The 26,779-nt window shown below is 43.8% G+C and overlaps 1 protein-coding gene across 1 annotated transcript in view; it reads left to right on the top strand.

Moving 5' to 3' along the window:
• Positions 1 to 22,756, top strand: part of LOC146863772 (uncharacterized) — a 183,835-nt gene extending 161,079 nt beyond the window's left edge. Inside the window, exon 3 of the mRNA XM_085627969.1 lies at positions 17,478 to 22,756. Coding sequence (XP_085484095.1) covers positions 17,478 to 19,561 — 2,084 coding nt within the window. The 3' untranslated portion in view covers positions 19,562 to 22,756. The remainder of the gene's footprint in view (positions 1 to 17,477) is intronic.
• The last annotated feature ends 4,023 nt before the right edge of the window (positions 22,757 to 26,779 follow it).

Here is a 26,779-nt window from a genome sequence, read left to right as displayed (position 1 = left end):
GTGGTCCCAAGAGCATTCTATCCAGTTGTTGCCGCTGACAACACAGAGTGTCACTGCAAGGTGGCTCAGGTTCCCTTTGAGTGGGGGGGGGGTCTTTGGTACTCTTCAGGTAGCTATGAGGCCCGCCATGGCAGTAGACTGTCTGTTAGGGAACGATTTGGAGAGCTCACCTTTGGCTAAGGTGGAGCGGAGTGCTCACCTGGAGATGTTGGGTATGCTGGATTGGGCGTGTGTCACCACACGGTTCATGGCAGCAAGTAGAGGTGCTCAAGAGGTCCTGGAGCCTGAGAGGGAGGTCCAGGAACCGGCCTTAGAGAGAAGGAGCAGGGGGCGCGGGAAACCGGCCCCTGAAGTTCCCATGGTCCAGGAGGAAGCAGACCTTGATGGGGATGCCCTGGAGCCTACAGGGGTGCAGATACCTGAACTGGGAGACCTGCCTGAGCTGACCCATTAGCAGCAGGAAGGAGGCCCTTCCAGGGAGGACATTTGTAAGGCACAGCAAGAATGCCCTTCTCTCGTGGGTGTGCGGCAGCAGGCTGCAGACCAGGCCGCAGGTGATCAGTCGGGGTCAGATTTGATTTACTGGGCGAACGACCTCCTATATACAGAGCCTAAGGTTGCTGAGCCTGGGTCAGCCCGTGCGCTGGTGCTACCCCAGGACTTCAGAGCCTTCCTACTGGGGCTGGCTCACGATGTGCCATTGGCAGGGCATTTGGGGCAGGACAAGACCTTTGAAAGGCTTGTCACCCACTGTTATTGGCCTCAAATGCGCAGGAGTTCAGACACTCACTGCAGGACATGCAAGACTTACCAGGCAAGTGGAAAGAGGGGGAGGAAGCAGAAGGCTCCACTCCAGCCATTCCCTGTGGTCAGTACCCCATTCCAGCGAGTGGGGATTGACATTGCGGGGCCACTGGACCACAGGACAGCCATGGGCAACAGGTTCATCCTGGTCCTGGTGGACCATGCCACCCGGTACCCGGAAGCCATCCCTCTGAGGACAGTGGTGGTGGGACGTGCACTGATGGGAATTGTCTCCAGAGTGGGATTCCCTCTATAGGTGGTGTCTGACCGGGGTACCAATTTCATGTCCAAATACATGAAATCCCTTTGGCAAGAGTGTGGTGTAACCTACAAGTTCACCACACCTTACCACCCCCAAGGAAACGGGTTGGTTGAGCGATTCAACTGTACCCTCAAAGGCATGATAATGGGCCTAGAAGGACCCATGAGGCTTAAGTGGGACGTCCTCTTACTATGCCTTCTCTTTGCTTACCGTGAGGTACCACAGAAGTCTCTAGGGTTCAGCCCCTTTGAGCTCCTGTATAGCCAACCAGTGAGAGGACCTCTAGATCTGGTCAAGGAAGGCTGGGAGCAATCTCCCAGGACACCTCCCCAGCATGTAGTTCAGGAATACTAAACGTGAGTTTCTACCATGTTCTACCATGTTCTGTAAACATAAATGAGGGACCAGTGCTATGTGACTTTGGTCGCCATCTTTGAACATGCAAAATTACATTCCATTCATGATATACATTCTTTATAATCAAATTAAACTTATAATTCATTCAATTTTTTAACTTTAAATTGCATGTTTTACAATTCATCAATTCTTTCTCGATGAGGCATCTCATTCTCATATATTCTGTAAATATAAGGCCCTGTATGGGCATACTCTAAGATTGTATGTTCACAATATCATTAGTGCACTTCAAACGAGACATCTCATTACTTCATTGGTCATATTTATACAAATTTTACAGTCATTCCTTGATTTCTATTCAGCTCAAATTTTGGAACACAGTGACAAAGTAGTTTCTCATAAGTGAGTAATTAATTCCTCCCCTGAGTTCAGCCCCTCAGGTGTTTTTGTCTGGAGTTCAATAATGTACCTGGATTCCAGGCGTCTCAGAGCTTTTTCCCTATCTCCACCTCTGATATCTTTAGGGATACAATCCAGACTGAAGAAACTGAGGAGAGTTCTATCACTGTTGTGGTGAGAGGCAAAGTGTCGTGCAACTGGGTAATTGACATCTCTATTTACAATTGCCCTTTGGTGTTCTAGGATGCACATCTTAACCACATTTACTGTACTACCTATATAACGGTAGTTGCAGGGGCATTCGAGGCAATATACCACAAATGGTGTAGTGCAAGTTATGAATTTAGTAATCTTTTTTGGGGTTTTACATCCCGGAATGGTGTACATGATGGTCTTTCTACTTGCCTGGCACGCCTTACATTTCCCGCATGGGAATGAACCTTGAAGTTCCCCCAAGGTGGAAACAGATGGTTTTTTTAAGTGACTCTGTACCAATAGATCTTTTATGGATCTTGATTTCCTAAAAGTAATCTGAGGATAAACAGTCAGAGAACTACCTATAGTAGTATCCATTCTGAGAATCCTCCAGTGCCTTCGTAATATTTGTCTTATCCTCATTGCTGATGAGGTATAAGTAGTAATTAATCTTAAGCTTCCTGCCTCATCTTTCTTTTTGGGACTGTCTTCTAACAAGGTTAGTCTTGTCACTTCCTTGACTTTCAATTGTGCCTCATTCAATACCTTTTGTGAATATCCTCTAGCTTTAAAGCGTCTAACGCTGTCATTAGCTGCTTGGTCAAAATCCTCATCCATTGAGCAATTCCTTTTGATACGTAGCAACTCGCCATACGGAATGCTACCTATCAGGTTTCTCGGATGGCTGCTCCCGCCATGCAAAATAGAGTTGCCTGCTGTGGTCTTCCTATACAATGATGTCTGAATCATACCAGCTTTTTCAAAGACCCTTATGTCTAAAAAGTGTATTTCCTTATCACTTATTTCATAGGTAAATCGCAAGTTAAAGTTGTTTACATTGAGAGCAGTAATGTATTCTTCTGCTGATTGTTTGGACCCCTTCCAAATAATGAAGAGGTCGTCAATGTAACGACGCCAGCAGACAACTTGGTCCACCCAGATGCTATTGTCATCTGCCCAGGCTACCTGCTTCTCCCACCAGCCTACAAAAACATTCGCATAGCTGGGGGCGAAGCAGGTGCCCATGGCAGTACCCATTGTCTGTCGATACCTCTGATCTTGGAAAACAAAGATGTTATTGTTCAAGCAAAAATCAATAAACTCCAGTAACATTTCATTGTGATCTAGAAGCCTCGCTGGTCGTTGCCCCAAGAAGAATTTTACAGCCATCAAACCATCCTGATGTTTTATGCTTGTGTATAAATTACAAACATCCATGGTTATCATTAGGAAATCATTCTCCCATGTAATGCCCTGCATCTGTTTCAGAAAGTCCTTAGTGTCCCTCGTATAAGAGCTTGTCTGAACAACCAAAGGTGCTAAAAAATAATCAATAAATTTGGACATATTCTCAGTCAGACCTCCAATTGAAGACACTATTGGCCTTCCAGGTGGGTTCACTGTGTCTTTATGCACTTTCGGTAAATGATAGAATGTAGGCATCTTTGGATTTTTGTTTTGTAAGAACAATAATTCTTCCCTGGACAACGTTCCTCTTTCGAACCACTTTTGGATCAAATTGGCATAGTTCTGAATGCTAATCCTGTACTCTTTTTCAGTCGTTAGGGCATAGTTAGCTTCATCCTGTAATTGACGGAGAGCTTCCTTACAATAACCTGTGTAGGTCTGTATGACGACATTGCCGCCCTTGTCTGAAGGTTTTATGATTATAGAAGCATCCTGTTGTAAATTCTGTATTGCCTTTCTCTGGTTCAAGGATAAGTTCCATTGTCGTTGATTTTTGCTTTTGCAACTTCCCTCTCTGTTTCTGAGTTCTTTGAGGTCCTGAATCACTGATTCCGAGAATATATCAATGGCATCCATAGGAAGATGTGGAAGGAAACGTGAAGGTGGTCTGAAGGGGGTTTTATCCCCCACTTGAATTATTCCCATCTCTGTTGCACGTTGTCGGTTATCCTTTGCTGAGGGTAACTGAGAGCCGCTTTCCTCCCTCAGCTCCTCCAAAATTGCCAATGTCTCCAAATCGCGAACACTCATTTCACTTGGCTCTGTTGTTACAAGCCGTCTCCCTTTCTGGATCGTTTCGCTTTGTTGCGCGGGATTTCTTTGTTTGAAAAATTTCATTAGTTTTAATTTTCGTACAAATTTAAATAAGTCTATTCGCGTTTGGGTATACTCATAACAGCCGGTGGGACAAAAGGTTAAACCGAGTTTGAGTACCTTTTCTTCCTCCGTACTCAAAATCCTAGGTGAAAGGTTAATGATGTTCAGATTGTCTTCTATTTCCGATTGTATCGTCCCCTTCGATTCCTGGGGCCTCTTGCTCCGGCCCTTGTGTTTCCTTCCGCCCCTCCTCTGGATGCGGTTGTGTTTGCAGATTGCTCCGGGGGACGACCTTTCCCCCCTCTTAGCCAGGATTGCCTGAAGGGACCCCCCTTTTTTCTTGCCCCCGCTACACGAATCATCCCGAGACTTTCAGGATAGGAGAGGACCGGAGCTGGCCAAAAGTTTGGAAAATTTTGCGAAGATTCATCAAGTTATTGGGAATAGTATGTTGCGGATTTCCTATGGAAAAAAGGGCCTAACTATAACTACCTAGGTTATATATATATATATATATATATATATATATATATATATTTTCACTGAAAAAACCATAGGTTTCACACAAGTTATAGTTAGCGGACATTTTACTGATAAAAAACCATTGAAATTCCCCCGTTATAGTTAGTGCAGGCAATTATAACTCACGCGACCGCAATCCTCTGCTGATGCTAATACTGTATTTAGACATTTATTTACCCATGTCTTCTTCCATAAATTTTTAGCTATACATATATTACAAATATTTTTTTTTCATAAAGACACATAAGTCATCAGCAGAGGATTGCGGTCGCGTGAGTTATAGTTGCCTGCACTAACTATAACGGGGGAATTTCAATGGTTTTTTATCAGTAAAATGTCCGCTAACTATAACTTGTGTGAAACCTATGGTTTTTTCAGTGAATTTGCAAGGTTTTTTAAATGCTAATTCCTAACTATAACGTGTGTGAAACCTATGGTTTTTTCAGTGAATTTGTACGGTTTTTTAAATGCTAAGTTACTTTACGCCGTTCGTGGCGCGCGCGCCCTCTTTACGCAGTTAGTGCTGTGCACGCAGGGTGGGCAAGCGGTGCGCTACGCGCACCGCGTGCCCACGTTACGCTCGATAGGCCATGTACGCACGATGCGCTTCGCGCACCGTCCGCACACGGAGGCCGTATTAGGCGCATCGTTGTTAAAGGTTTTCTATTGATTGGTCTTATTAAAATAATATGCTATGAACAAAAGGTACCCTTCGGGCACCTTTTGCACACGGGGTGTGGAAAACGTGGATATTGTTTTTTTTTTTTTTACAGTACGCGTACGGTAAGCGTAATCGGCGATTTTCCGAAAATAAACAAAATTTAATTTTTGCCTTTGTGGGTTCTTTGAGGACACCATAAACATGACTGGGTGGTTGGGAGCTGTCTAGCAAGCCTCTTTTATTGTTTTCCGAGTTTGCTTTTCCTCCACTCCCCTCAGAGTGCGAGAGAGAAAATGGCGGACGACACTTCCTGGTTTCGAACAATTCGAATATTTACTAAGATCTAACAGCCAATCAGAATCGCGCTCGCGCACGTCACCGTACGCGTACGGTAAGCTTACCGTAAGCGCACGGTAAGCGCACCGTAAGCTCGCTCAGATATATATATTGATTTAAATGCTATTTTCTCAGGATCTACTGAACAGATTTACACCAGACCTACAAAAGGCACTTCCTTGACCTGAGGACTACCTCTCTGCCAAATTTCAAGTAACTCTGTTCGGCCGTTCGGGCTGTAGCTGTGTCTAAAGGTCCTATGGAAAAATGCATGGGGAAAACGCATTTTGGGACCCCCCTTTTTTCTCAGCCCCCGCTTGACGAATCCCCCCGAGACTTTCAGGGTAGGAGCGGAGCGTAGCGCCCCACCTATTTTGAAAATTTCGCGAGGATTCGTCGACCGGCGCCAAAGTTATTCCAAATAGAATGTTGCGGATTTCCTATGGAAACAGGGTCCTAACTATAACTACCTACTGGCAACCGCCAGTAGGTAATATATTTATATATATATATATATATATTCACTTAAAAAACATAGGTTTCACACATGTTATAGTTAGGTGGACATTTCACTCGTAAAAAACCAATGAAATTCCCCCGTTATAGTTAGTTCAGATAACTATAACTCACGTGACCACCACTCTATCACAAGAATGATGTCATCAGTGATGTCATGAGTGATGCCACTGACCATGTTATGAGTGATGTAACGTCATGAGCAGTGGATTGCGGGCGCGCGAGTTATAGTTATCTGAACTAACTATAACGGGGGAATTTCATTGGTTTTTTACGAGTGAAATGTCCACCTAACCTATTTTTAGGTGAATTTGCAAGGTTTTTTAAATGCTAATTCCTAACTATAACGTGTGTGAAACCTATGGTTTTTTAAGTGAATTTGTACGCTTTTTTAAATGCTAAGTTATGTATGTATTATTATATTTTTTTTTTTAAGGTTTTTCACCGTGCGCGCACTGTGCGCGCTCCCCGCGATTTAAAAAAATAAAAAACATGTTTTTTTCACCCTTCGGGGTCCTTCATGGACCCCCTGACAAAGGCTAGGGGGTCAGGAATTCTCTACCCTGCCCCCTTTTCACATTCGCCACCTCTCTTTTTCAGTGTCGCACCCAAAACAAACAAAATGGCGGCCGACACTTCCTGATTTCGACCGATTCGAACATTGACTGACATGTAACCACCAATCAGAATTACACTCGCGCACATAAGGGTGCGTGCACGGTGCACGCACGGCGCGCGCATATAGATATTTATGTACTTTTAACTGCAATTTTGTCAGGAACTACTGTACAGATTGACTCCATATATGAAAAAGGCACATGCCTGATCTGAGGAATACCTCTCTGCCAAATTTCATGTAATTCTGTTCTGCCGTTCAGGCTGTACCTTCGACTAAAGGTCCTATGGGAAAATGCATGGAGAAAACGCGTTTTGGGACCCCCTTTTTTTCTCGGCCCCCGCTTGACGAATCACCCCGAGACTTTCAGGGTAGGAGCTGAGCGGAGAGCCCCATTAGTTTTGAAAATTTCACGAGGATTCATCAACCGGCGCCAAAGTTATTCAAAATAGAATTTTCAGATTTCCTATGGAGACACGGTCCTAACTATAACTATCTACTGGCGACCGCCAGTAGATAATATATATATATATATATATATATATATATATATATATATATATATATATATATATATATATATATAAGCTCGGTGGGGAGTGTCCCTTTGACGAACCGCACTCGAGCAGCGAGAGGCTCCCCCAAAGCCAAATCACAGGTATGAACAGTCAAGGTCACCAATAATGTTCCATTCGGCCACACACCAAACGCGTTTCAAGTTCACCTCTTTATCAACAGCATGCAGCCGGAAAGCGCTGAGATGGCTCCACCTACCAATTAGTTATGCACGATCACCTGCCTAAATAGGCAACTCTGAATGAGAAGGTGTTGCATCATGGGAGATGAAGTCTTTTATTACAGCATGAATTGCAGCGCTTCAATAATAAATGGCAAAAAGGCTCTGCATGAGCCCCGGTGCTTCCTTGCTCTTCTCATCCTCTTTTCGCTGCCCCACAATGTAGCTCTGACATCCAAGAGCTGCGTGGCCTCCCAGTTAGGGGTGGTGCAGGTTCAGCGGCAGGACGGCCGCTAGTTATATAAAGCTCGGTGGGGAGTGTCCCTCGGACGAACCGCACTCGAGCAGCGAGAGGCTCCCCCAAAGCCAAATCACAGGTATGAACAGTCAAGGTCACCAATAATGTTCCATTCGGCCACACACCAAACGCGTTTCAAGTTCACCTCTTTATCAACAGCATGCAGCCGGAAAGCGCTGAGATGGCTCCACCTACCAATTAGTTATGCACGATCACCTGCCTAAATAGGCAACTCTGAATGAGAAGGTGTTGCATCATGGGAGATGAAGTCTTTTATTACAGCATGAATTGCAGCGCTTCAATAATAAATGGCAAAAAGGCTCTGCATGAGCCCCAGTGCTTCCTTGCTGTTCTCATCCTCTTTTCGCTGCCCCACAATGTAGCTCTGACATCCAAGAGCTGCGTGGCCTCCCAGTTAGGGGTGGTGCAGTTTCAGCGGCAGGACGGCCGCTAGTTATATAAATATATGTGTATATATATATATATATATATATATATGTATATATGCTTCCACAATGATCATCTCCTTTCAGACAATCCAGCCGCGCTCTCCCCTGCCACTCCAAAAAGTGCCGCCGCACAAAGTCCAGGTGCTAATAAATATTTAGTTATTAAGTTCTAGTTTTTTGTCATAGCAACACCCCACATGGAATGCCTATGCATTTCGTCTCACATCTTCAACCGGGCTTTCCCTTCACCCACAAACTCAGTGTTTAAAAAGAAACAAAGGACTACTACTTCCTCATGCCTCACTTCTTGTTAACAGCATCTGGAGCACCTACTCAACCATAGCGTCCTGGGCTTCAGCCACATTGGAATTGCAAATTCTGCACTATAAGTCTATGCAAATACGATTATTGATTTGCAACATATCACATGCGGATATGCTTATCATTTCTGATGCACTTTCCACTGAAAAATCTACCATTGTTACCTCATATGTAGATGATGTATGTAGAACCAGTCTAGGAGCGTAAGGTTGTGAAACACAGTGCCTGGGTCGTCTATACTATTGTCAACCATTGTGTTAACATCAGTAGCCCACCAGTGCACATGTCTGTCAGTTGTTATTGTTCAATTACAATTAGGGCTCCGGGTTTTATGGTATTTCTTTTCCTGACATTTCCGTCTGTATTTATCCATATTTATGTTTTGCAAATTTTATCTGAATTTATCCATTTTTATTTCGGGTTTTGTGAGAAAAATTAATCAAAAATAGTACATTTCCACACTTATTTAAATGATAAATGTAAACTCTTATCTGAATGTATGACAGATTTCAATAATATGAAGCCTCACAGATGATTAATCAATGCACATATATGAAAATATGAACATTTTAGTATCAACCTTTTTGCAAATCTACTGGAGTTAAAGCCTCATAACAATAATTTCTTTAATTCCCAACCGCCTACCTGTCAATCTACATCAGCTATTGGCCTGATGGTCATGAGTGACAGTATTTAGGATCACTCAAAAAAAGAAACTAATTTCCGTTTTTATCCACATTTGCATATAAATACAGAGAGGAAAATAAATGGTTTTCTGTCTGTATTAATCTGTACAAATCAGTAAAAACGGAAAACAGGGATCCTTAATCATAATAAATAAAATACGATACAATAATACATAATAATATTGATATAAATATCTTAGACATGCCCGCAAAGTGCAAGTTCCTCATTTCTTGATGATATTGCAACAACCTCATAAAGTACAAATGCTAATTCTTAAACAGTGTAATTATCTAAACTGGTAATGATTAACGTACAGTGTTAGTTACATAATCAAACTGTATACAACTCCCTTATCCACTGTAAAGTGCAAATGCTTCTGTAAAAAACCTGCTCCATTTTTTCTATTCATACGTCTAGAAAGTGAATCTCTCAAGGCTCAGATAGGAGCATAAATATATATATACATATATCCCATCCCTAACTTGTTAATGGAGTATTGAACAGGTCTGACACAGCACTGGACGCAGTTTTGAACCATAATGTTTTTATTTCAGTGGACAGCCAATGTGCCTGTGTGTGCGTGTGTGTGTGTGTGTATATATATATATAGAGCACGCTCAACACCAGCGACACTCTAAATTTGTTCACCTCAAATGTCTGCTTTTCTATCAAAGTCTTTCAGCATAGGATTAGCACAGTGCCATCCACAGCAAGATAGAAAGGGACAAAGGGGTATATTTGCAAGAATTGCCCGTAACTAATGCTAATGCTAGTTAGCAACAATGATCGCCAAAAACTATCACCATGGTACCGACGTATTTACAATACGTCACTAAATGGCTATCGGATCTCCTCGCTGCAGCGAATGTTGCTGCTAACACTAGCGTCAAGGCGATAAACATGTTTCTGCTAGCGAGGGAAAAGTGATGAAAGGCCAATAAGAGGCAAAAAAACTCAGGTTAGTCAGCCCAACATCACTTTTCTGCCTCTAGAGACACAAATAGCCTATAAGTCCACCACCAATGATATAAAGGCGATCCAAGAGAAGGAGAAACCACTACTGCTGGCTGTTTTCTTTCACTCGCTCACCCTACTTGCTACAACACCCTGGGGAAGTATCCAAATCCCACTCCATCTTCCTGCAGCCACTAGCGAGGGGGAGGCATTGCCAACCACGCATAAAGCCCCCCATGGCATGGGACGCTGTTTTTGTTTGTTATGTGAGGGGGATGCCTTTTCGTTACCCAAACGCTCTGGTGGAAAGGCTGTCCAAAAGTTAGGCCTGCGTCTGAGACCCGGAGTGGGAGGCAAAGGTGCTGTGCAGTTGCTGTGTCCTGACAGTGGGGTCAGGACCAAGCCTTTGGCCCATGGCAGTAGACACTGAGGCATCAGTGATCGCCCTTACCTGGTGGTGAAGTCTGGCAGGTCCCATGGAGACAAGTTGCTGACCTGTGTGAGAAGACCGCCTGGCGCCCCTTGGTGCTGTGATCGGTAGAGACACTCCTATGCACCAACGTAGGAAGCTCTGTATTGCATAACATGTGCCACCACTACACCGTGGTGCAGGGAGGAGTTGGGGAATGGCGGGCCGTGCCTCCCTGCATCACAGGCCGGAGGATGTGGTACTGCAGGATGTTGTTGAGGGTGAGGTCCCTGAGCTGTGCCAAACTTGTGTGGCAGGAGCGCTGCAACCTCACGCCTAAGGGGGCCCTGTTGATTCACTTGCATCGGGAGGTTCCCCAGTGGACTTGGCAGCAACTGCTGTACCCAGGCTTGTGCAGTCCCACTTGGCTGAGGCTTCTGCTGGCTGAGTCACAGATTCAGAGAGAGTGCAGAGAATTGAACACCAGTGTCAATATCCAGGTGAGGAGAAGGTGGGAGGGGAAGTGGAGGAGGCCTGGGGGTCGTGTCGGGCCCAGGCCAAGCACCAGTGTGTGGCGCACACTGTGCCCTGAGCAATCCCGGTACTGAGGAGGATGCACATTGCCGAGGACACCACCCAAGACTGGTGGGGGACTCCACTAATTCACTCAAGTTGCTGAGATCGGTCATTGTTGGCAGCAGGTGCCAGGGTCCTGGGGTCTGGTTCAGGCCTAGGCACTTGGGTATCTAGCTTGATCTGACTTTAATCACAAGGGAACTGGGGAACACAGAATCTGGTTGCCAATGTTAGATCGGAAGAGGCAACTGGGTGATGCTGCCTTACCTTGCCCACTGGCAGTGAGCTCTTGGGTGTATGGGGGACTATCCCTTAGTGGATTAGTTCTCCCCACAGTGCAGCACCTTATGATAGCTGCTGCTGCTGTCCCCATCTGCTGCTGCTTGTTCCCCTGACCCAGAGGTCAGGTTTTGGAGGCCCTCCTCCCCTGCAGGCTCCAGCCTGCGCCTCATCATTGGTGGTCCAGTGGCAGAGCGTAACTGCTCTGCCACTTGACTGTCCCTCTTTTCTGCTGTTCATGTCCCTCTTTCTGCTCTTGGCTTTGTATTTTTTCTTTGCTTTGTTTGGCTTTGTCTTTCCTGTGCTTTTGTACAGTTCGTTTTTCCTTGTCCTCTCCCTCATTGACTCTGCAATGCCCCGCAGCCCTGCCCCCTCCAGTGTCCTTTCTCGCGTTTCCCACCTCTCAGCTGTCCAGTCCCCTGCTGCACTACTTAATGGCAGCCGCTGTGCGGCCATGTGCAATGGGTGGGCAACTGGTGTGCCAAATGCGTGCCAAATGCAAGCCCGTCAGCGCTGTCCATGCATGGAATGCATCCAATGCAAGGGACCCCGCCTCCCGGACACTCCACCGCTATGACGCAAGCAGGCTCCTCTCCCACAACCCTGGAAGCCACTCCACCTGCCATCTAGCATCACCGCTGAATACCCTTCCACCCTTTGCCTGCCAAAACTGAAAACACATCTTCTGCCACATCAACACCCCAGCGCCTCTCACCACCCAGCCGACCAACAGCGCACCAGACTGTCTCAACTTCATCCTCCTCAATGTGTGGCCCCCCACAAACACACCACAGAGATCTGAGACCTCCTCTGCACCAAGTTTTCAGACATTGCTTTCTTCACGTAAACCTGGACCAACCTCTGCTCCAGACGAGACATCGCCATCTCCGACAGCTATAACATCACCCGCAAGGACCACCCTGGAGGAGGCATTGGCATTGTCTGAAAAAGCATACTCCGACTGACCACGCACTCTAATGACCCAACAGAGACAATGGAACACCTCCACTGCCAGATCTGGACCAAGCCCAACACCACCCTCAGCAGGCACCTTAATTTACAGGCACCCCGGGCCACGACCCCCCCATTCACGGATGCCATCGTAAACCTCATTGCACCCCAGGCTCTCCCATCCACCGTCTACATCCTATTCGGAGACCTCAACTTCCACCTGGTCAACCCCAGTGACTAGAACACCACCACACTCCTGAAGAACCTTGCAAATATCGGACTCAAGCAGCTAGTCACACGCTCAACCCCATCTTCTCAGCCACACCACCAAACTCTCCTGGACCAACCATCATTCTATACATCACGCCTTCACCGAGCTCACCGTACAACACCACTATCATTGCCCCCTCTCTGTCACAGCTGGATCAAGGCCACAGAAGAACTTCACATCAACTACCTCAGTACCACCACTCCACCAACACTTACAGACACCAACACTGCAGTGCACAACTCTACCGATGGATCCCTAACTGCACCGATTCCCTGGCAACCCTCAAGGAAAAAGCATGCAAACAACACTCCAAGAAGGCCAACTGGTTCACTCCCCCCTCAACTAGTCCAGAAGCAGCTGCCGACGGCTCGAGAGGAGATGGAGCCACAAAATCAATCAACTCCGCAACACAGTCACCCTTGTACCATGGCGCAAGGGAGCCTGCGTTGGTGCATGGCAGCCATTGTGCGTCATCATAGGGGAAAAAGAGAGGTGGGCTTATTCATGATCCCCTTCCGACAGTTTAACGCCACCGCTGCATCATTTTCTTGACATACTTACAGCTTGAATCTTGCACCATGTTGCGTCGTATTTACAAAGTGACGCCCCATGCCACAATATACCTGCGTCAGGTATGATGTATGCAGGGTGGGCATTCCCACTCAAGAAAGACTCATAGGAGTGCTGCAATGAAGTCTTTCAGATTTCACTGTGACAATTCTAGGACTCCACTGCATCAAAACCTTATGCCTGCCTCATGGCAGGCATAACGGTGGCACAGTACCATAGGGATAGACTGGCTCCATGCATTGATAAAGTTGCGTCATGCTTGCAACACAACTGCAGCAATGCGTGACTTTAGCGCTGACAGATAAGTCAGGATTCCAGACCTGTCATTGATTGCGACATGGAGTGCCAAATTTCGGCACATCCATTGTGCTGCAAGGAGGGAACAGTGAAAAGCGTTGCAAAACTGTTTTGTCGCAGTGAAGCAACATCTTTCATGAATGGGGCCCAGGAATGGGCCCTATCTTATTGATAGAGCGCATCCCTGACCTTTTGTTTTGGTCCTTGCAGCGCTGTCCAGCACCCAACATCTAATATGTGGACCCAAGTGTTTGCACCAATTTTAAGGTCAGTTATTTGTTGGTCTTAAAAAACAAATGCCTCTAACTGGACTTAGCAGCAGCTTTGCAGGGTTATCCCCAGACGGAACATTTAGTTGTGAATATCGCAAGGTGGGGTTAGCAGCAGTTTTTGCACAGAAACGCCCACCTTGCATCTCATTTTTGTTTAGACCCGCTAACAGAAGTGGTGATCTTGAAAATTAACTTTTACGCAGGAAAAGTGCTGCTAACTGCAGTTAGCGGCAATTTGTAAATACATCTACAAAATATAACGCTACAGGGACATAAAGTTCTTGTACAAATGCCCAAAGTCTTTTGCCATTCCTACAGCAAAGTCTTTAAGCATTGGATTAGCACAGTGCTATCCATGCCGAGCTGTAAAATGACCAAAGCCTTTTACCACTTCAGGCACAGTATTACAGCTTTGGATTGGTAAAACACCATCCAAGCCAACCTGAAATTAATAAAAGCAAACCCTGACACGTGTCTCACTCTCATTGGAGCTCTTCAGAGAGGTATAGCTTTGTCCAGACACAACGGAGCACCCAATCAAAACAAAACCCTTTCAGGCATAGAGTGACGCATACATTATGCAAAAAAGAAGCAGAGAACGCTGGGTGGTTCTCAAGTTTTGGTGGAAAGCAGCTCCTGTATAGAGCACTCACAACACCAGCGACACTCTAAATTTGCACACCTCAAATGTCTGTTTTTCTAGTAAAGTTTTTAAGCATGCCATCCTGCTCGGGATAAAAAGTTTTTTTTTAATTTTTCCATGGACTCACAGGTGTATTCGCAAATCCACTTCATCCCTTTTTAAAACCCTAGAGTGGGCCATATTCTGGGGGCTTGAAGGAGGGGGGCGGATGTGGTTCCCCTTTAAATCTTATGCAAAGCGTGGGGACCGCCACCTCACCAGGAAAGTAAACAATAAAATACAAGGGGACCCTACATCCCCCTGCAGCCCCAGAGACCGCCACTTGCCTAGGGCACATACATTATTAAAAGAAAATACGGGGGAGGACCTATGGCCCCCCTCGCAGTCCTGGGCACCGCCACCTCCCCGGGGCACTCTGTTTTTTTAAAGATTTGTGAGGGAGGCCTTACGGCCTCCCCCGCTGTCCCAGAGACCGCCACCACCCTGGAGACATATATTATTTTTAAAACAAATGTGGGGTATGCCTTATGGCCTCCCGTGCAGCTCAGGGGACTACCAACTCCCAGGGCACAAACACAATAAAAAGGGGGTCTGTGACAGACCCCTGGCACCGGGGACCACCACGACCCCTGGGGTAAAGTTAACATTGGAGGGAGGCCGCATGGCCCCCCTCCTGGAGCTCTACATGGCCCTGGGCACCAACAGCCCCAAGGGCCGTCTAATGCAATGTCCCAGGGTGACAAACTATGGGACATTGCATTTTGCTGTGGATTGGTCAGAGCACCACTCACCTCCAAGCCACAGCAAATGCTTCCCTTTCAGGAAGCAAGAGCAGAAATTTCTCTTGCTTGCTGAAAGCGGAGCATGTGCTGGCAAGTGAGCAGAGAAACAAACAAATTGCTTTGAGATCCAGGAAGCTGAATGTTTAGCAGCTCCCTGGGTGTCAAAGCAATGCCAGTTCCCGCAGGAGGTGGGGAGCCACAGGGACCATGTGGGCCTCGAGACTCCCCTTGTGGTCTCCAACGGTGAGGCCAGGCCCTGGGGGGATGGGGTCTTAAGGGCTGAAATTGGCCCGGGGACCCAAATCCAAGAATAGTGTTCAATAGCTGAGTAAGAGGAGGTGAGATTACTCGTACAATCTTATGCATTATTTTGGAAGGGCAGGGATCAACACGCCCACTCCTCACTGCCACTGAGGGAGTTTGGAGGCAGACTATGTAGGTAGTTAAACAACAAACATCTGAGTATCCCTCTGCCTTATGTGAGAATAAGGTGCACCCCATGGCTAGACTCCACCTCACTGAGAAGTTAGAAAATGGAAAAGTAATCCTTTTTTATATACAACCCACAACCACTCACCTAGTGCAATGCTTCATCCTCGGGTTCACCCTGACCCCTTCAAGTCAGGGTGGGCTCAACTTGCTGCAGGAAGCTCTTTGTATATTAGTATGTGGGGGAAAGTTCTGTGTAAATAAAAATTCCTCATCCACTCCCAAGGTATCCCTTTATTAGCGGGGTTGATGGCGAATGATTAAAATAAACTATAAAAGGGGCAACCAGGATGCAATGGTCCTATGACCTTTATAGTGCCAACATGTTACTGCCCTACGTTGATGGCCATACAAGGTCCTGAGCATTCGTCAGGCTGGATTTGCTGTGCTAATGCTCCGTCAGTAGCATATCTATACTCAGAGGTTTCCTATTGTAGGATGCACTCTAAATTATAAGGTCCATCTACCGTCTCTGGTTCACCAGCTCAGAGTACCAGAGCATGTACATGGACGGTAGGGACCCTTGGAGATGGTTTGACTACAGGGCCAACCTCCCTGTACCTCCCCCATGTGTCTGAAAATACCCACTGCCAGGGTACCAGTTAGCCCGGCAAGTATTCACTGCATTTGCATGCCTATAATTTAGGGTGCATGCTACAAAAAGAAACTTCATTCCTTCATCTACATTGCAATGCATACCAACAAAAAGCAAAGGGGGGTGTGTTGGTAGAGGTGTTCTTGTGTTTTAAACCCTCCCCAAAGCTTGAAACATATATGGAAGTGTATGTACCTCTCCTAGCACATACTCTGTTGGTAAAGCTCAGATCGGTAAACATGTTCACTTCTAATGGGGCTCCAAGTTTGCCTAAAATATTAAAATGCTCCTTCTGTTCTTACAAGCTTGAAGATGTATGGCATATTCTACTTTTTTGCACGGCTTGTGACAGATCAGATCTATCTGTATTAAGCTGGGTATTAAAAACTTCAGAGAAGTATATCCTATTCTAAGGACCCACTGTAGCACCGGTATTGCATTCAGGCTTGGAAAGTATTTACAAGCTGTTTGGCGTATAGGAAAAGTAGCGGCTCTACAACTTTAACATGATAGTCACTTGCAATTTATATCTGCTGACTATATTCATGCTAGTGAATTGAAATTACTCAATATTTCCTTTTTAATATTTTACTTGGAGCAAGAACTGACAAAAAGGTATTCTGACGCTGTGATGTAATCTATGTTTTTAAAATGTTTGTATGACATGTTTTATTGTCCTCTGTCTAAACTAAACATTAATGATGATGATCGGTGGGTGAAAGTATGAGTTTGTGAAAGATGGGTTTGTGAGTGGACAGATAAGTGGGTAAAGATGGGTGGATGGATGAATGGAAGGATGGATGGATAGATGATTGGATGGATGAGGGATGGGTGGTTGGATAGATGACCAATAGATCGAATCATGTAAAAGTGAGTGATGGATGAAAGTATGAATGAATGACAGAATGTTAAAGTGAAATTGTAGTTGCAAGGGTGAAAGGATGACTGGCTAGATGCTGGATTGAAGAAATAAATGAGCTATTCTAGGTAGAGCTGTGCTCACTTGCTTTGCTTGTGTGGTGCCATCAAACATTTGGTTCAACATGGAGGATATTTTAATTTTCTGACTACTCCCTTACACACAGTTATGCTACTGCTAGACAACCTCTGTTTAAAATTCATGTTTTCTCCATCACAGCATATTTATGAAATTGTATTTTCTCTAGGGCGCAGGAGAGACATAGACTGCAAAAGCACAGCTGCTAATCTCAACAATGCATTCAGCAGTGTCTCCAAAGCCCAGGATGTGAGGCAGGATATTGCGCTGAAGATGAAACCGTATGCAAGCTGGGAAGAGTTCCTGATGCCGGCCCCAATCTCCATTGCTATCCTAGGAGAGCTGGCAGTCATTTCAACAGCCGGAGGGGACTTCTCCATCAATCTGAATCCACCAAAAGATGGCTTCAAGTTCATAAAATATCCAGACTCCTTTGCTGCATCTCTAATGCAGATTTGCAATTCAGCCTGGTTTGCCTTCAACACCGCAAATAAAAACATGGACCAGATCAGGCTCCTCTCAGGCTTCATACCACGAGCCAATGCAGAAATAGTCAAGATTCTGTTCATGCCAATCACCACTGTTAATGATCTCCTCCCAAAGAAGCTGAACAGTTTGCTCCGGGTGTCCAAGGAATGCACATCCTTGGCTCAGTCTGTGGAGGCAAGCTTTAATGTGGTACTTCACCTAATCCAGGAGGTGCTTGAAGCTTGTGTGAACTCCAAGAAGGGCTATGAGAATAAGCTGATGGATGTGAAGACTGCCCTGGAGGAGCTCAGCCTAAAAGAAGCATCCTCAAGGAACTCTTTGCAGATGACAGAGGCATTGAGGAAGGCCACTGAGACACAAGTAACTGATGCAATAGACGCCTACAAGAATGCGATGGACAACATCCCCTCTGTGTGGGACACTGTTGCTGCTAATATAGTAGGTGGTATTCTTTCCGGGATATCTATCACTGGAAACAAAGATATGAAACATGAGTCGAAGGCAAGTGGTCCTGCGGATGGTGCTCCTGACACGGATGCTGTGAAGTCCACCTTTTGCCCCAAAAATGTTTGCTCCAGATCCAATCGGATAACATCACTCGCAGTTTGTTTTCGAAATGTCTTAGATAGTAAAGAGGAAACCATTAACATGAAAACAATATATAAGGATGATAAAGTCATAACAAACAATTACAAAGATCGTTTACTGGACCTGCAAAAGGATATAAGTGATGTAGGCAATTGTACTGCAAAAACAAAAATAGATAATTTTCTGCAAAGTGGCATTGCTATTTGTGAGGAATTGCACAGAGCTGCCACATCTGAGACGTTGGATCAGAACAACTTGAAATTAATTGCTCAAAAGATAAAAACCCTTTTTTCCAGCTCATTAAAAGCTGATTCATATTGTAAAAAAGTTACTAATGCCCCTCCTGTGCAGTTAAGGCCCCCAAACCTGGCAGCAGCTGCAAGCAGTGGTGGAATAGGCTCTCAGTCTGCACAGATGGCTTGGGCCAGAGTGGAACAGGCCAGGGTGCAATTAAACAATACTCAGGCCATGTACATGGAGACCTTTGAGAACCTAAAAAAAGAAAACAAAAAGCTAACTGAAATCCTGGTTGAAATGAGGAGTCACAACCTGGACAAGATTGATTTTGACACAGCCAAGAAGATGCTCATTAAAGGCTTGGATGCCCTGGTGAAAGTTAAAGAGCAGTGGGATAAGATGATCCGCTTCTTCCAGATGATATCCAGCCTCATTAAGTCCTGTCTCTCAAAAGATGTCAATGAGTTAGTGGAATCTGCACAATCAGTGCAGAACATTACCAGTTATTCCTCAGTAGCCGTTGTCAAGGACATGTTGTTCATGCAGGCATCTAAAGCCAGCAACATAGGTTACCTGGTCAACATGATATCAAGTACCTACTGCGAAGTGTCTCAGCGTTTCCTGATGGACCGCGTGAACGCTTTAGGAATATTCCTCAGCATGAATCCCTCAGATCCCCAGTTCAAGTTAGAGCACATGAAGTTACAAACCGGCTGCGAAGAAGCTCAAAGGGCAATCCAGAACTTGGTCATTTTAAAGAAAAAAGAGTTTGACACGGCTATAGAGGCGAGAGTTGAAAGAATCAATTGCCAGCTGGCCGCAGCCATCCCACCCATGTCAGCGGAAGAAAAGAAGAGCATCAGTGAGGCTGTACAGGCAGGGGCAAGTGCTGCTGAGGATTCAAGCAGCAACAACCTAAACATGGCTGACTTTGTATAGTAGGACCATGATCTTTTCTTTAAATAATGTCTGTTTTATCATTCTTCACTTAGGCAGTTATAAATAGGAGTTTGTGGGGAAGGGATGTTTTTGGAGGGCAGCCTCTTTACATTTGCTGTGTATGTGTGTTTTGTTAACTAAATATATGTTGTCCATCAACCTGAAACAGTGATGGAACCACAGGCCGACATCAGACACTGCTGGTCCATGTACATATAATAATATCCAACCTTGAACTCAAAGGCATTAACAATAGTCAAGTTAATGAATTTTAAGTCAATAACACTTATTTGATGCTATAAAGCCTGAGGTGTCCGGGCACCAACGGCATGTTCTGAAATGCAACCTACACAATGATGGACAGTTAAATGCAAGCAACCTAAATGAGGAAGGGTCTTAAGATCTTCCTATTCTTTCCTTTAACAAAAAATGTTCTGAATTCAATTGGAAGATTATTACACAGTTTGCCTTCCAAATATTTAGATTAGACCTGCAAGAGTCAAGCCAGCCTTTATGTTAGAACCTAAAAAGTGACCTGGCACATGTGCTTTCAACTTGTGATTCTGATGATTGAAACAAGAATAGTAAATGGTTCCATGAATCATTGTGAGAGGCCAGAATATTACTCTTCTGGCAATGGAATCCAGTGGTCAGCCTACCGTGCTCAGGAATTCTTCATCCAGTAACCACCTGTTGAGCAAAATTCTATGGGGCAGATTTACAATAATCTAACACAGCGCGCTGCGGGAAGTCATTTTGCTGCGCCTTGCTGAGTTAGTTTGGAAGCACAGTGATGCAACATATTTACAACAAAATGTCGCATCTCTGTTTCCCCCGCGCTGGTGCACAAACTGCTGCCATGCACCGACACAGGCACCCATGCACCATAGTGCAAAGATGCCTGTGTTGTGGGGAGATTGTTTTTGTGCAGGAAGGTTTCCCTTCCTGCACAAAAACAATCTTAAATGCTGTGTTTCAACTTATAAATGTGCTGCATTAGCAGAAGTTGAAAAACAGCATTCTTATAATGATTGTTTATGTGCAGGAAGAGAACCCGTCCTGAACAAAAACAATCATTAGTCGTGATTTCCTATTTCAATGTGTGCTGCAGAATGCAGCACGCATAAATACACGAAACAAAAACAAGGAGAAATGAATACATTTCTCCTCGTTGCACCTCCCTACGCCTCCCCTGGGGGGGCGTGGCATTCAGACGCATTTCCAGATTTAAGATTCCTCCTAAATCTGGAAATGTGTCTCGTTCCATGGATGTTGCATGGGAACACCCACAGCAACACACATGGACCGCCCCTTTCACGCAAAATGCTGTGTGTAAAGGGGCCATATTTACAAGGACAGGAAAAGCCACTCGGGGTGGCTTTTCCTGTCCTTGTAAATATGGGGCAGTGTATTACGCTGCCAATGCGTCACAAAAGGTGACGTACTGGCAGCACAAGAGGCTTGTAAATCTGCCCCTGTATCTTTTGTGGATGACATCAGTCTGCCTGGTATGCACCACTGAAAAGTGAAAAACCTAGAACCAATGATTGCTCTTGCCATTGGGGCCTTGTTAAATGCAGTTAGGTGTGGGTTGAGCTTGGTTAAAAGGTGGATAAACTTGCTACAGATCTTATTAGAAGAAGTTACCTGTTCTTTCATTGACAAGTAAATATCAAATTTGAGGCTACCTGAGAGTTCTACTTCAGCATTAAACACATTCCAAGTATTCTGAGAGAAGCTACTCTTGGGTCCATTACTACACTATATTGCAATATCAGTAAATGAATAAAAAAATCCAAGCTATAGTGTGTGGAGAATCCTCTGCTTATCAACTTTCCACCTATAGAAGTATGGACCACCAATGCTTCAGATGAGGCTTTTTCCAAGCTATTAAACATACGTCAGGTATAAACATATTTGGTTTCTACATATGTCCAGGATTCAGGGTAGCCCCCATACCAACCGGTCACTCAGATATTGTTTTTTAAATCACATTGCAAATCAAAGCATTAACGTTCTTATAAAAATACAATAGTGTAATCAGTGGGGGCCAATCTGTGCACGTGCCTAGGTATGCCATGCGGGTCTTGGCAGTCCTGGATGTTCGGGCTATTGTTTTTATTTGTTTTTAATAACTTAATTCACTTTGGAAGTTTCTTTGCTTAGCAATCTCTTCTAATGCAAGTCTTGCCACTATGTTGGTAGGAGCATTTTTGTCACTGCAGTTGTCAACTAAAATCAAGGTAAGAGTTGTGTTGCTAGGTGGATGGAGGCAAACTCTTCGCCACCCTGAAGGAATTTGCTGATCACCCACTGGGTTCTTAACATCACCCTAACTCTTAAGATTTGAAATGTAGTGATGTATGTGGCTGGGATTTTTCTGATATGAACATGTTACATACAAATCAGGCCTAAGTTTATGATACACAGGGCCACACAAACGCTTTAGCGTGTGTATATGAGAAGCTTACAGCCTTGAAAACTAATATTTTAAATGGTTATCATAGCTGGCAGAATGGACCGGATTACCATATAATAAGCAATTTGACACTAGTAATGGAAACAGAAATTACAGAAATGTATGAAGATGAAACTTACATTTTGCCAAATAGATAGTTTCATTTAGTGACTATCTTTTCAAGGCTGTTTGGCTGGACATAGAGCTAATATGGAAGGAAGCATGTTTTGATGGACTTGCTTGCCTTTCAAATATGTTTCTAACTGAATCATTGTTCATACAGTACCACAGATAAAAGAAACGCACAGTAACTCCCTGCCTTCTCCATAGAAAATCATTGATGAGAAAGGCATAAAGAGATCGAAGCATTTGAGATGGGTAGAGACAGATACTAATTGTTTGGAGAGAATACTAGTGAGCCGATATCCAACGGAAAGCCTAAGAGTGTTTTGGAGTTACATTGGGATAATACAAGGATTGTCATAAGGTTAAGAGAGAAGGTACTGATCATTCTAATGACAATATAATTGAGAGGCTGACAGCATAGATTTAAATGTTAGATAGAGGTTAGACTCATTATTATACACAGAAGGGATGTGGGATATAAGGTGTTTTGGCTTTTCTAATATTCATCTTGTTTTATATTATAACTGCTGAGAATAAAACAATCTTCATCGTAATAATATACAAGTTTTGTTTGCAGATTATACATAATAAATAACCAATCATTATAAGCAGCCACTGTTGTGTGTGTGTACTACTTTCAGGGATTGGGTAATGGCTAGGCCTGCGCGGCAAATTCCGTTCCGTTCGCGGAATTTGCGGAATTTGGGTAATTTCGCGTTCTGCGGAGAACACGAAATTGCCCAAAAATCTGCGTTCCGCGACTTCGCGAAATTTTTTGCTTGTTCGCGTTCTCAATATGCGTGTTCACGAGATATTTCACCCCGAGCACGTAAACAGCGATCGCGAACAGGAAAAAAGTATCGCGAACAAGCAATTCCGCGTGTTTGCGGAATTTCTGCGTGTTCGCGGAGATTTTTTACCGTTTTGCGGAGATTTGCGTAACGCGATTCCGCGAATTCCGCCCACCCCTAGTAATGGCCCACTCAACAACAAATAACACCTGTAGATAAGAGATTTCCTAGCGGGGTTGTTTGACTCATAACACTCTAAATCTAGTTGAGCTCAACTCTCTATGTAGAAGAGTAAGAGACACCTGTCTATTTTTCTTTTCATCAAAGGGGATGCAATAAGCAAGCTCCCCTTAGAGCTAAGGAGATCTTTCCTGGTGTACCCTTCAATTTGGAGAGAGTTGCTACATAGAATGCATCCCTTTTCCACATGCACCTGAGCCCCCATGTCTCAAGCCTCAAATCCTATACAAACAGATTCAGCATTATTCCAAACTATTACATCTGAGACAAAAGGATACAGTTTCAAAAATGAATTTATTTATTGTCTGTTTTTGGCTCATTCAGTGACTTCTGTAGGTTTCTCTGGCTAAAGCATATTGAGGTTTGTCCTACTGATATATGGATGATATGCTCCTGATGGCCTATTCACTAAAGCATTTATAACAATGGGATGTAGTTCTACAGGCATACTCTTTAGGGCACTTTTACATGCAACTCCCTATTGGTGGCAGTGCAAAGAGATCAATGAGTATTTGTGGAAGTGCTGTGGCATGCCCTACTGATTAATTTTGTAGGACCCACTTGGGATTGCAATATTTTTCAACCACTTTCGTTTTCTGGCCCACCATTGTCCAGTAAGAAAATGCAAGATTACTGAAACCCAGATAAAGTCTGTTTCAGCACGAAACAAGTTGGTTGGGCTGGGTTGTGATGTTTGAAGAGCACATTTATTTTGGATCTCATAATATTGCTCTTTCTTCATATTAGAGTCAGAGAAGAATTAATTTGTTTGATGGAAATTTATGAATATTGATTCAAATGAACTCTCAGTAAACATTTTTGAACTTTTTTTGTGCGCTCCTATGTGTTGTTTTCAGATTATGTTTTGTGTTTCCTGAACAGTAGAATCATATGAGGTGGATTGCTACATATTGTATTGACATATTGAACAACCAACACCAGTGCAGCCATATAGGGCCAATAATGCTCTTCTTGGAAGTGTCATTTCTTATTTGTACTACTTGAATATGAATATGCCCTGTTTTTTCTCATGTAATTCCCTTTTTAGATGGTTTAGGACAAATTCACAAATGTGTGTAAGAGTCAGTAAATGTATGCAGCAAGAATACTATTTCATGAACTCCTAACTGCCTTTGTGATTCAGTCACCTGGTGTTCCATGAGGAGGACCAGAAAAAGAAAAAAAGGTGAGATATCAATATTGTCAAGATTAAGATCCTCATGGAAATGAAAGTGCACCTAGAAACAGCATAAAACAGAGTCAAATTGTAATATTAGGTGCTCTGTTGTGCTGTGTTTTGCTAGGCCGAACCATGCAACAAACAGAGCACTACTTAGATTTCTTTCTGCTCAGCTGCTCCAAAGCAACATTATTTTGCTATCACATTTATTTTAGCCAACCACCACTGCAGGTTCATATAGGAAAGGTTGTTTACTGCTCTGCTGCTCCTCTCGTATGAAGAATATCCAATCTGGAGAGCTCCTCGAAAGAGAATATTCATCAGGTGCCAGCAATTATAACAAAGCCAGCAGTGTGAGACAATAAAAATGTTAGTACCCTCAACTTTTGAGTTAGAGAAGTGGTACCCAGTTAAGTGAGCTAAATGATCAGATGTATGTTTTGTATCTGTCTAGTATTCTTTATTTCTCTAGCCCTCTGGCAATCAGTAGTTAGAGGACAACATGTTGGGTACTCAAGCAGTGGTCTTGCTGTTGTCGGTGACAGGGAGCTTTAAAAATCCAGTACCTCTATTGCACTAATTAAAATCAAAAGCCTAATGTCACCAAGGAATTGGTATGATTAAGTTACACTTACATATGTGTGGTTGCAAAGTCACTTTTAATTAAGAAAAATGTTTATGCACTCAAAACTAGAATTCATCACAAAATATTTTTGTGTGAGTAATGGGCTGTGGATATTACACAGCTTGAATACCCTGTGATTTTGTAAGCAATATTTATGAGCAATCTCATACCCTTATGAAGTATACAACAAAGGCTGAGATGAATTTGTTTTTAGGTGAGCAAAGGAAAATCTGTGGGAACATAAGGACATTATTTTCTCTATGTGTAGACATGTTTTCTTCTTGGAGAATTCATCTAGGGTATTTGCACTTGAGTTGCATACATTCTCATGCAAAAAATATATTTCTGTGTAGATTTTTCAACAAAGATGATATTCACAAGCCTTTCCAGGAATATGGTAAAATACAGCTAAGTGTTTTCCAGTTGAAACCTAGATCTCTTTAAACTCCATAATGTAGTCATTCTACACTCATTGTTAGGACTCAGATTAAGTTTTAATAATACAAGACTGACTTTAGATGTTATTATCATAAGAACATTTCTAATGGAAATGTGGATTCAACACAACATACCGTACATTTTATTTATCAGGCACTATTACTCGAGGATAGTGACTTAACAATTTTTGAGAAGGGTGAAGGGGAATGGGAAATAACAAAGAGGGACAGATTCTTGACTTGTTTGTTACTAGATTTTCAAAAGAGTATAACAGCTTAAATGCTCTGTCATGAACTAAGGGGTTAGCTTTTCATGTTTCCTTTTTACTGAGCTAACGAACATGTATCGCTATTCAAAAACATACAAATTACCTTGATTCAGTACATAAATATGCTTACCATGGAAAAGCTGAATTGTGCATGCATAATAATTCTCTAAGACTTACATTGATTTCCAAAAGTCTGGTTTAGCATCGCAGACTTTGGAAATTGTATAGGATCTGTTGAGAAATGGGTTCAGACCAGGAAGCAAGGTACATGATACTAAATCTTACAAAAGAGAGACTAGAATGGACTGAAACTGTCAGCTAGTCTTAAACTAAGAGAAGACAGATAGGAACTCTATTAGCACACAGACAGATAAACTCAATCCCAGGAGAACATAAACAAAGTAACTGTCTTTTCTGAATACACACATGCTTTAGAGAAACCAGTAGTTATTAGTGGTGGGCGAAACTCGCGTAATTCTGCATAGTGGTATTACGTGGAAATTCTGAAAAATTATGTGAGATTACGAGAATTAGGCATATGACACTTTTTGGGCTAAAACACCATACAAATAGCACCTTACAGTGTGCAACCATGCAGCATTTTGTTTATTCCAGTCTGCTGCTGCCTAGCCATCCCCTGGTGATTCCTGCTTGCTAGGTTCTATCCAACCTAGCCTACACTATTCTGCTCCACCTATCTCCCTTTATGAACTACCTGTGTGTTTATTTTACATCTGTGTTCCCTGGTTTTGTCTATTTTCTAATTTATTTGTACCTATAACACCCTATGGCAGGGGTAGGCAGAACAGATGTGGTGTCCCGCCCCCCCTGTGGGTGACAGAGGTGCAAGGGGGTGAAGCAGATCATGTTTTTTTCTGATGCAGAGAGTGGGAGTCTCCATGCTCTGTCACACCAGGGTCAGCCATGCTCAGCAACAAGTAAAGCACCACTGAGACAACATCCTTGATTGGGAGCAAAACGTGTTTGACCCGCTCAGTGAAAGTAGCGAGACTAGGTGAGTGATGTCTCATAAAATGTGTTTCAATCTTTATACGTCTTACTTTTCAGGCAGCATTAATAAATATGAATGTG

The sequence above is a fragment of the Triturus cristatus genome, chromosome 2_1 (assembly GCF_964204655.1).
Source record: "Triturus cristatus chromosome 2_1, aTriCri1.1, whole genome shotgun sequence".
Lineage (NCBI taxonomy): Eukaryota > Metazoa > Chordata > Amphibia > Caudata > Salamandridae > Triturus > Triturus cristatus.
This window is presented reverse-complemented; position numbering and strand designations above follow the sequence as displayed.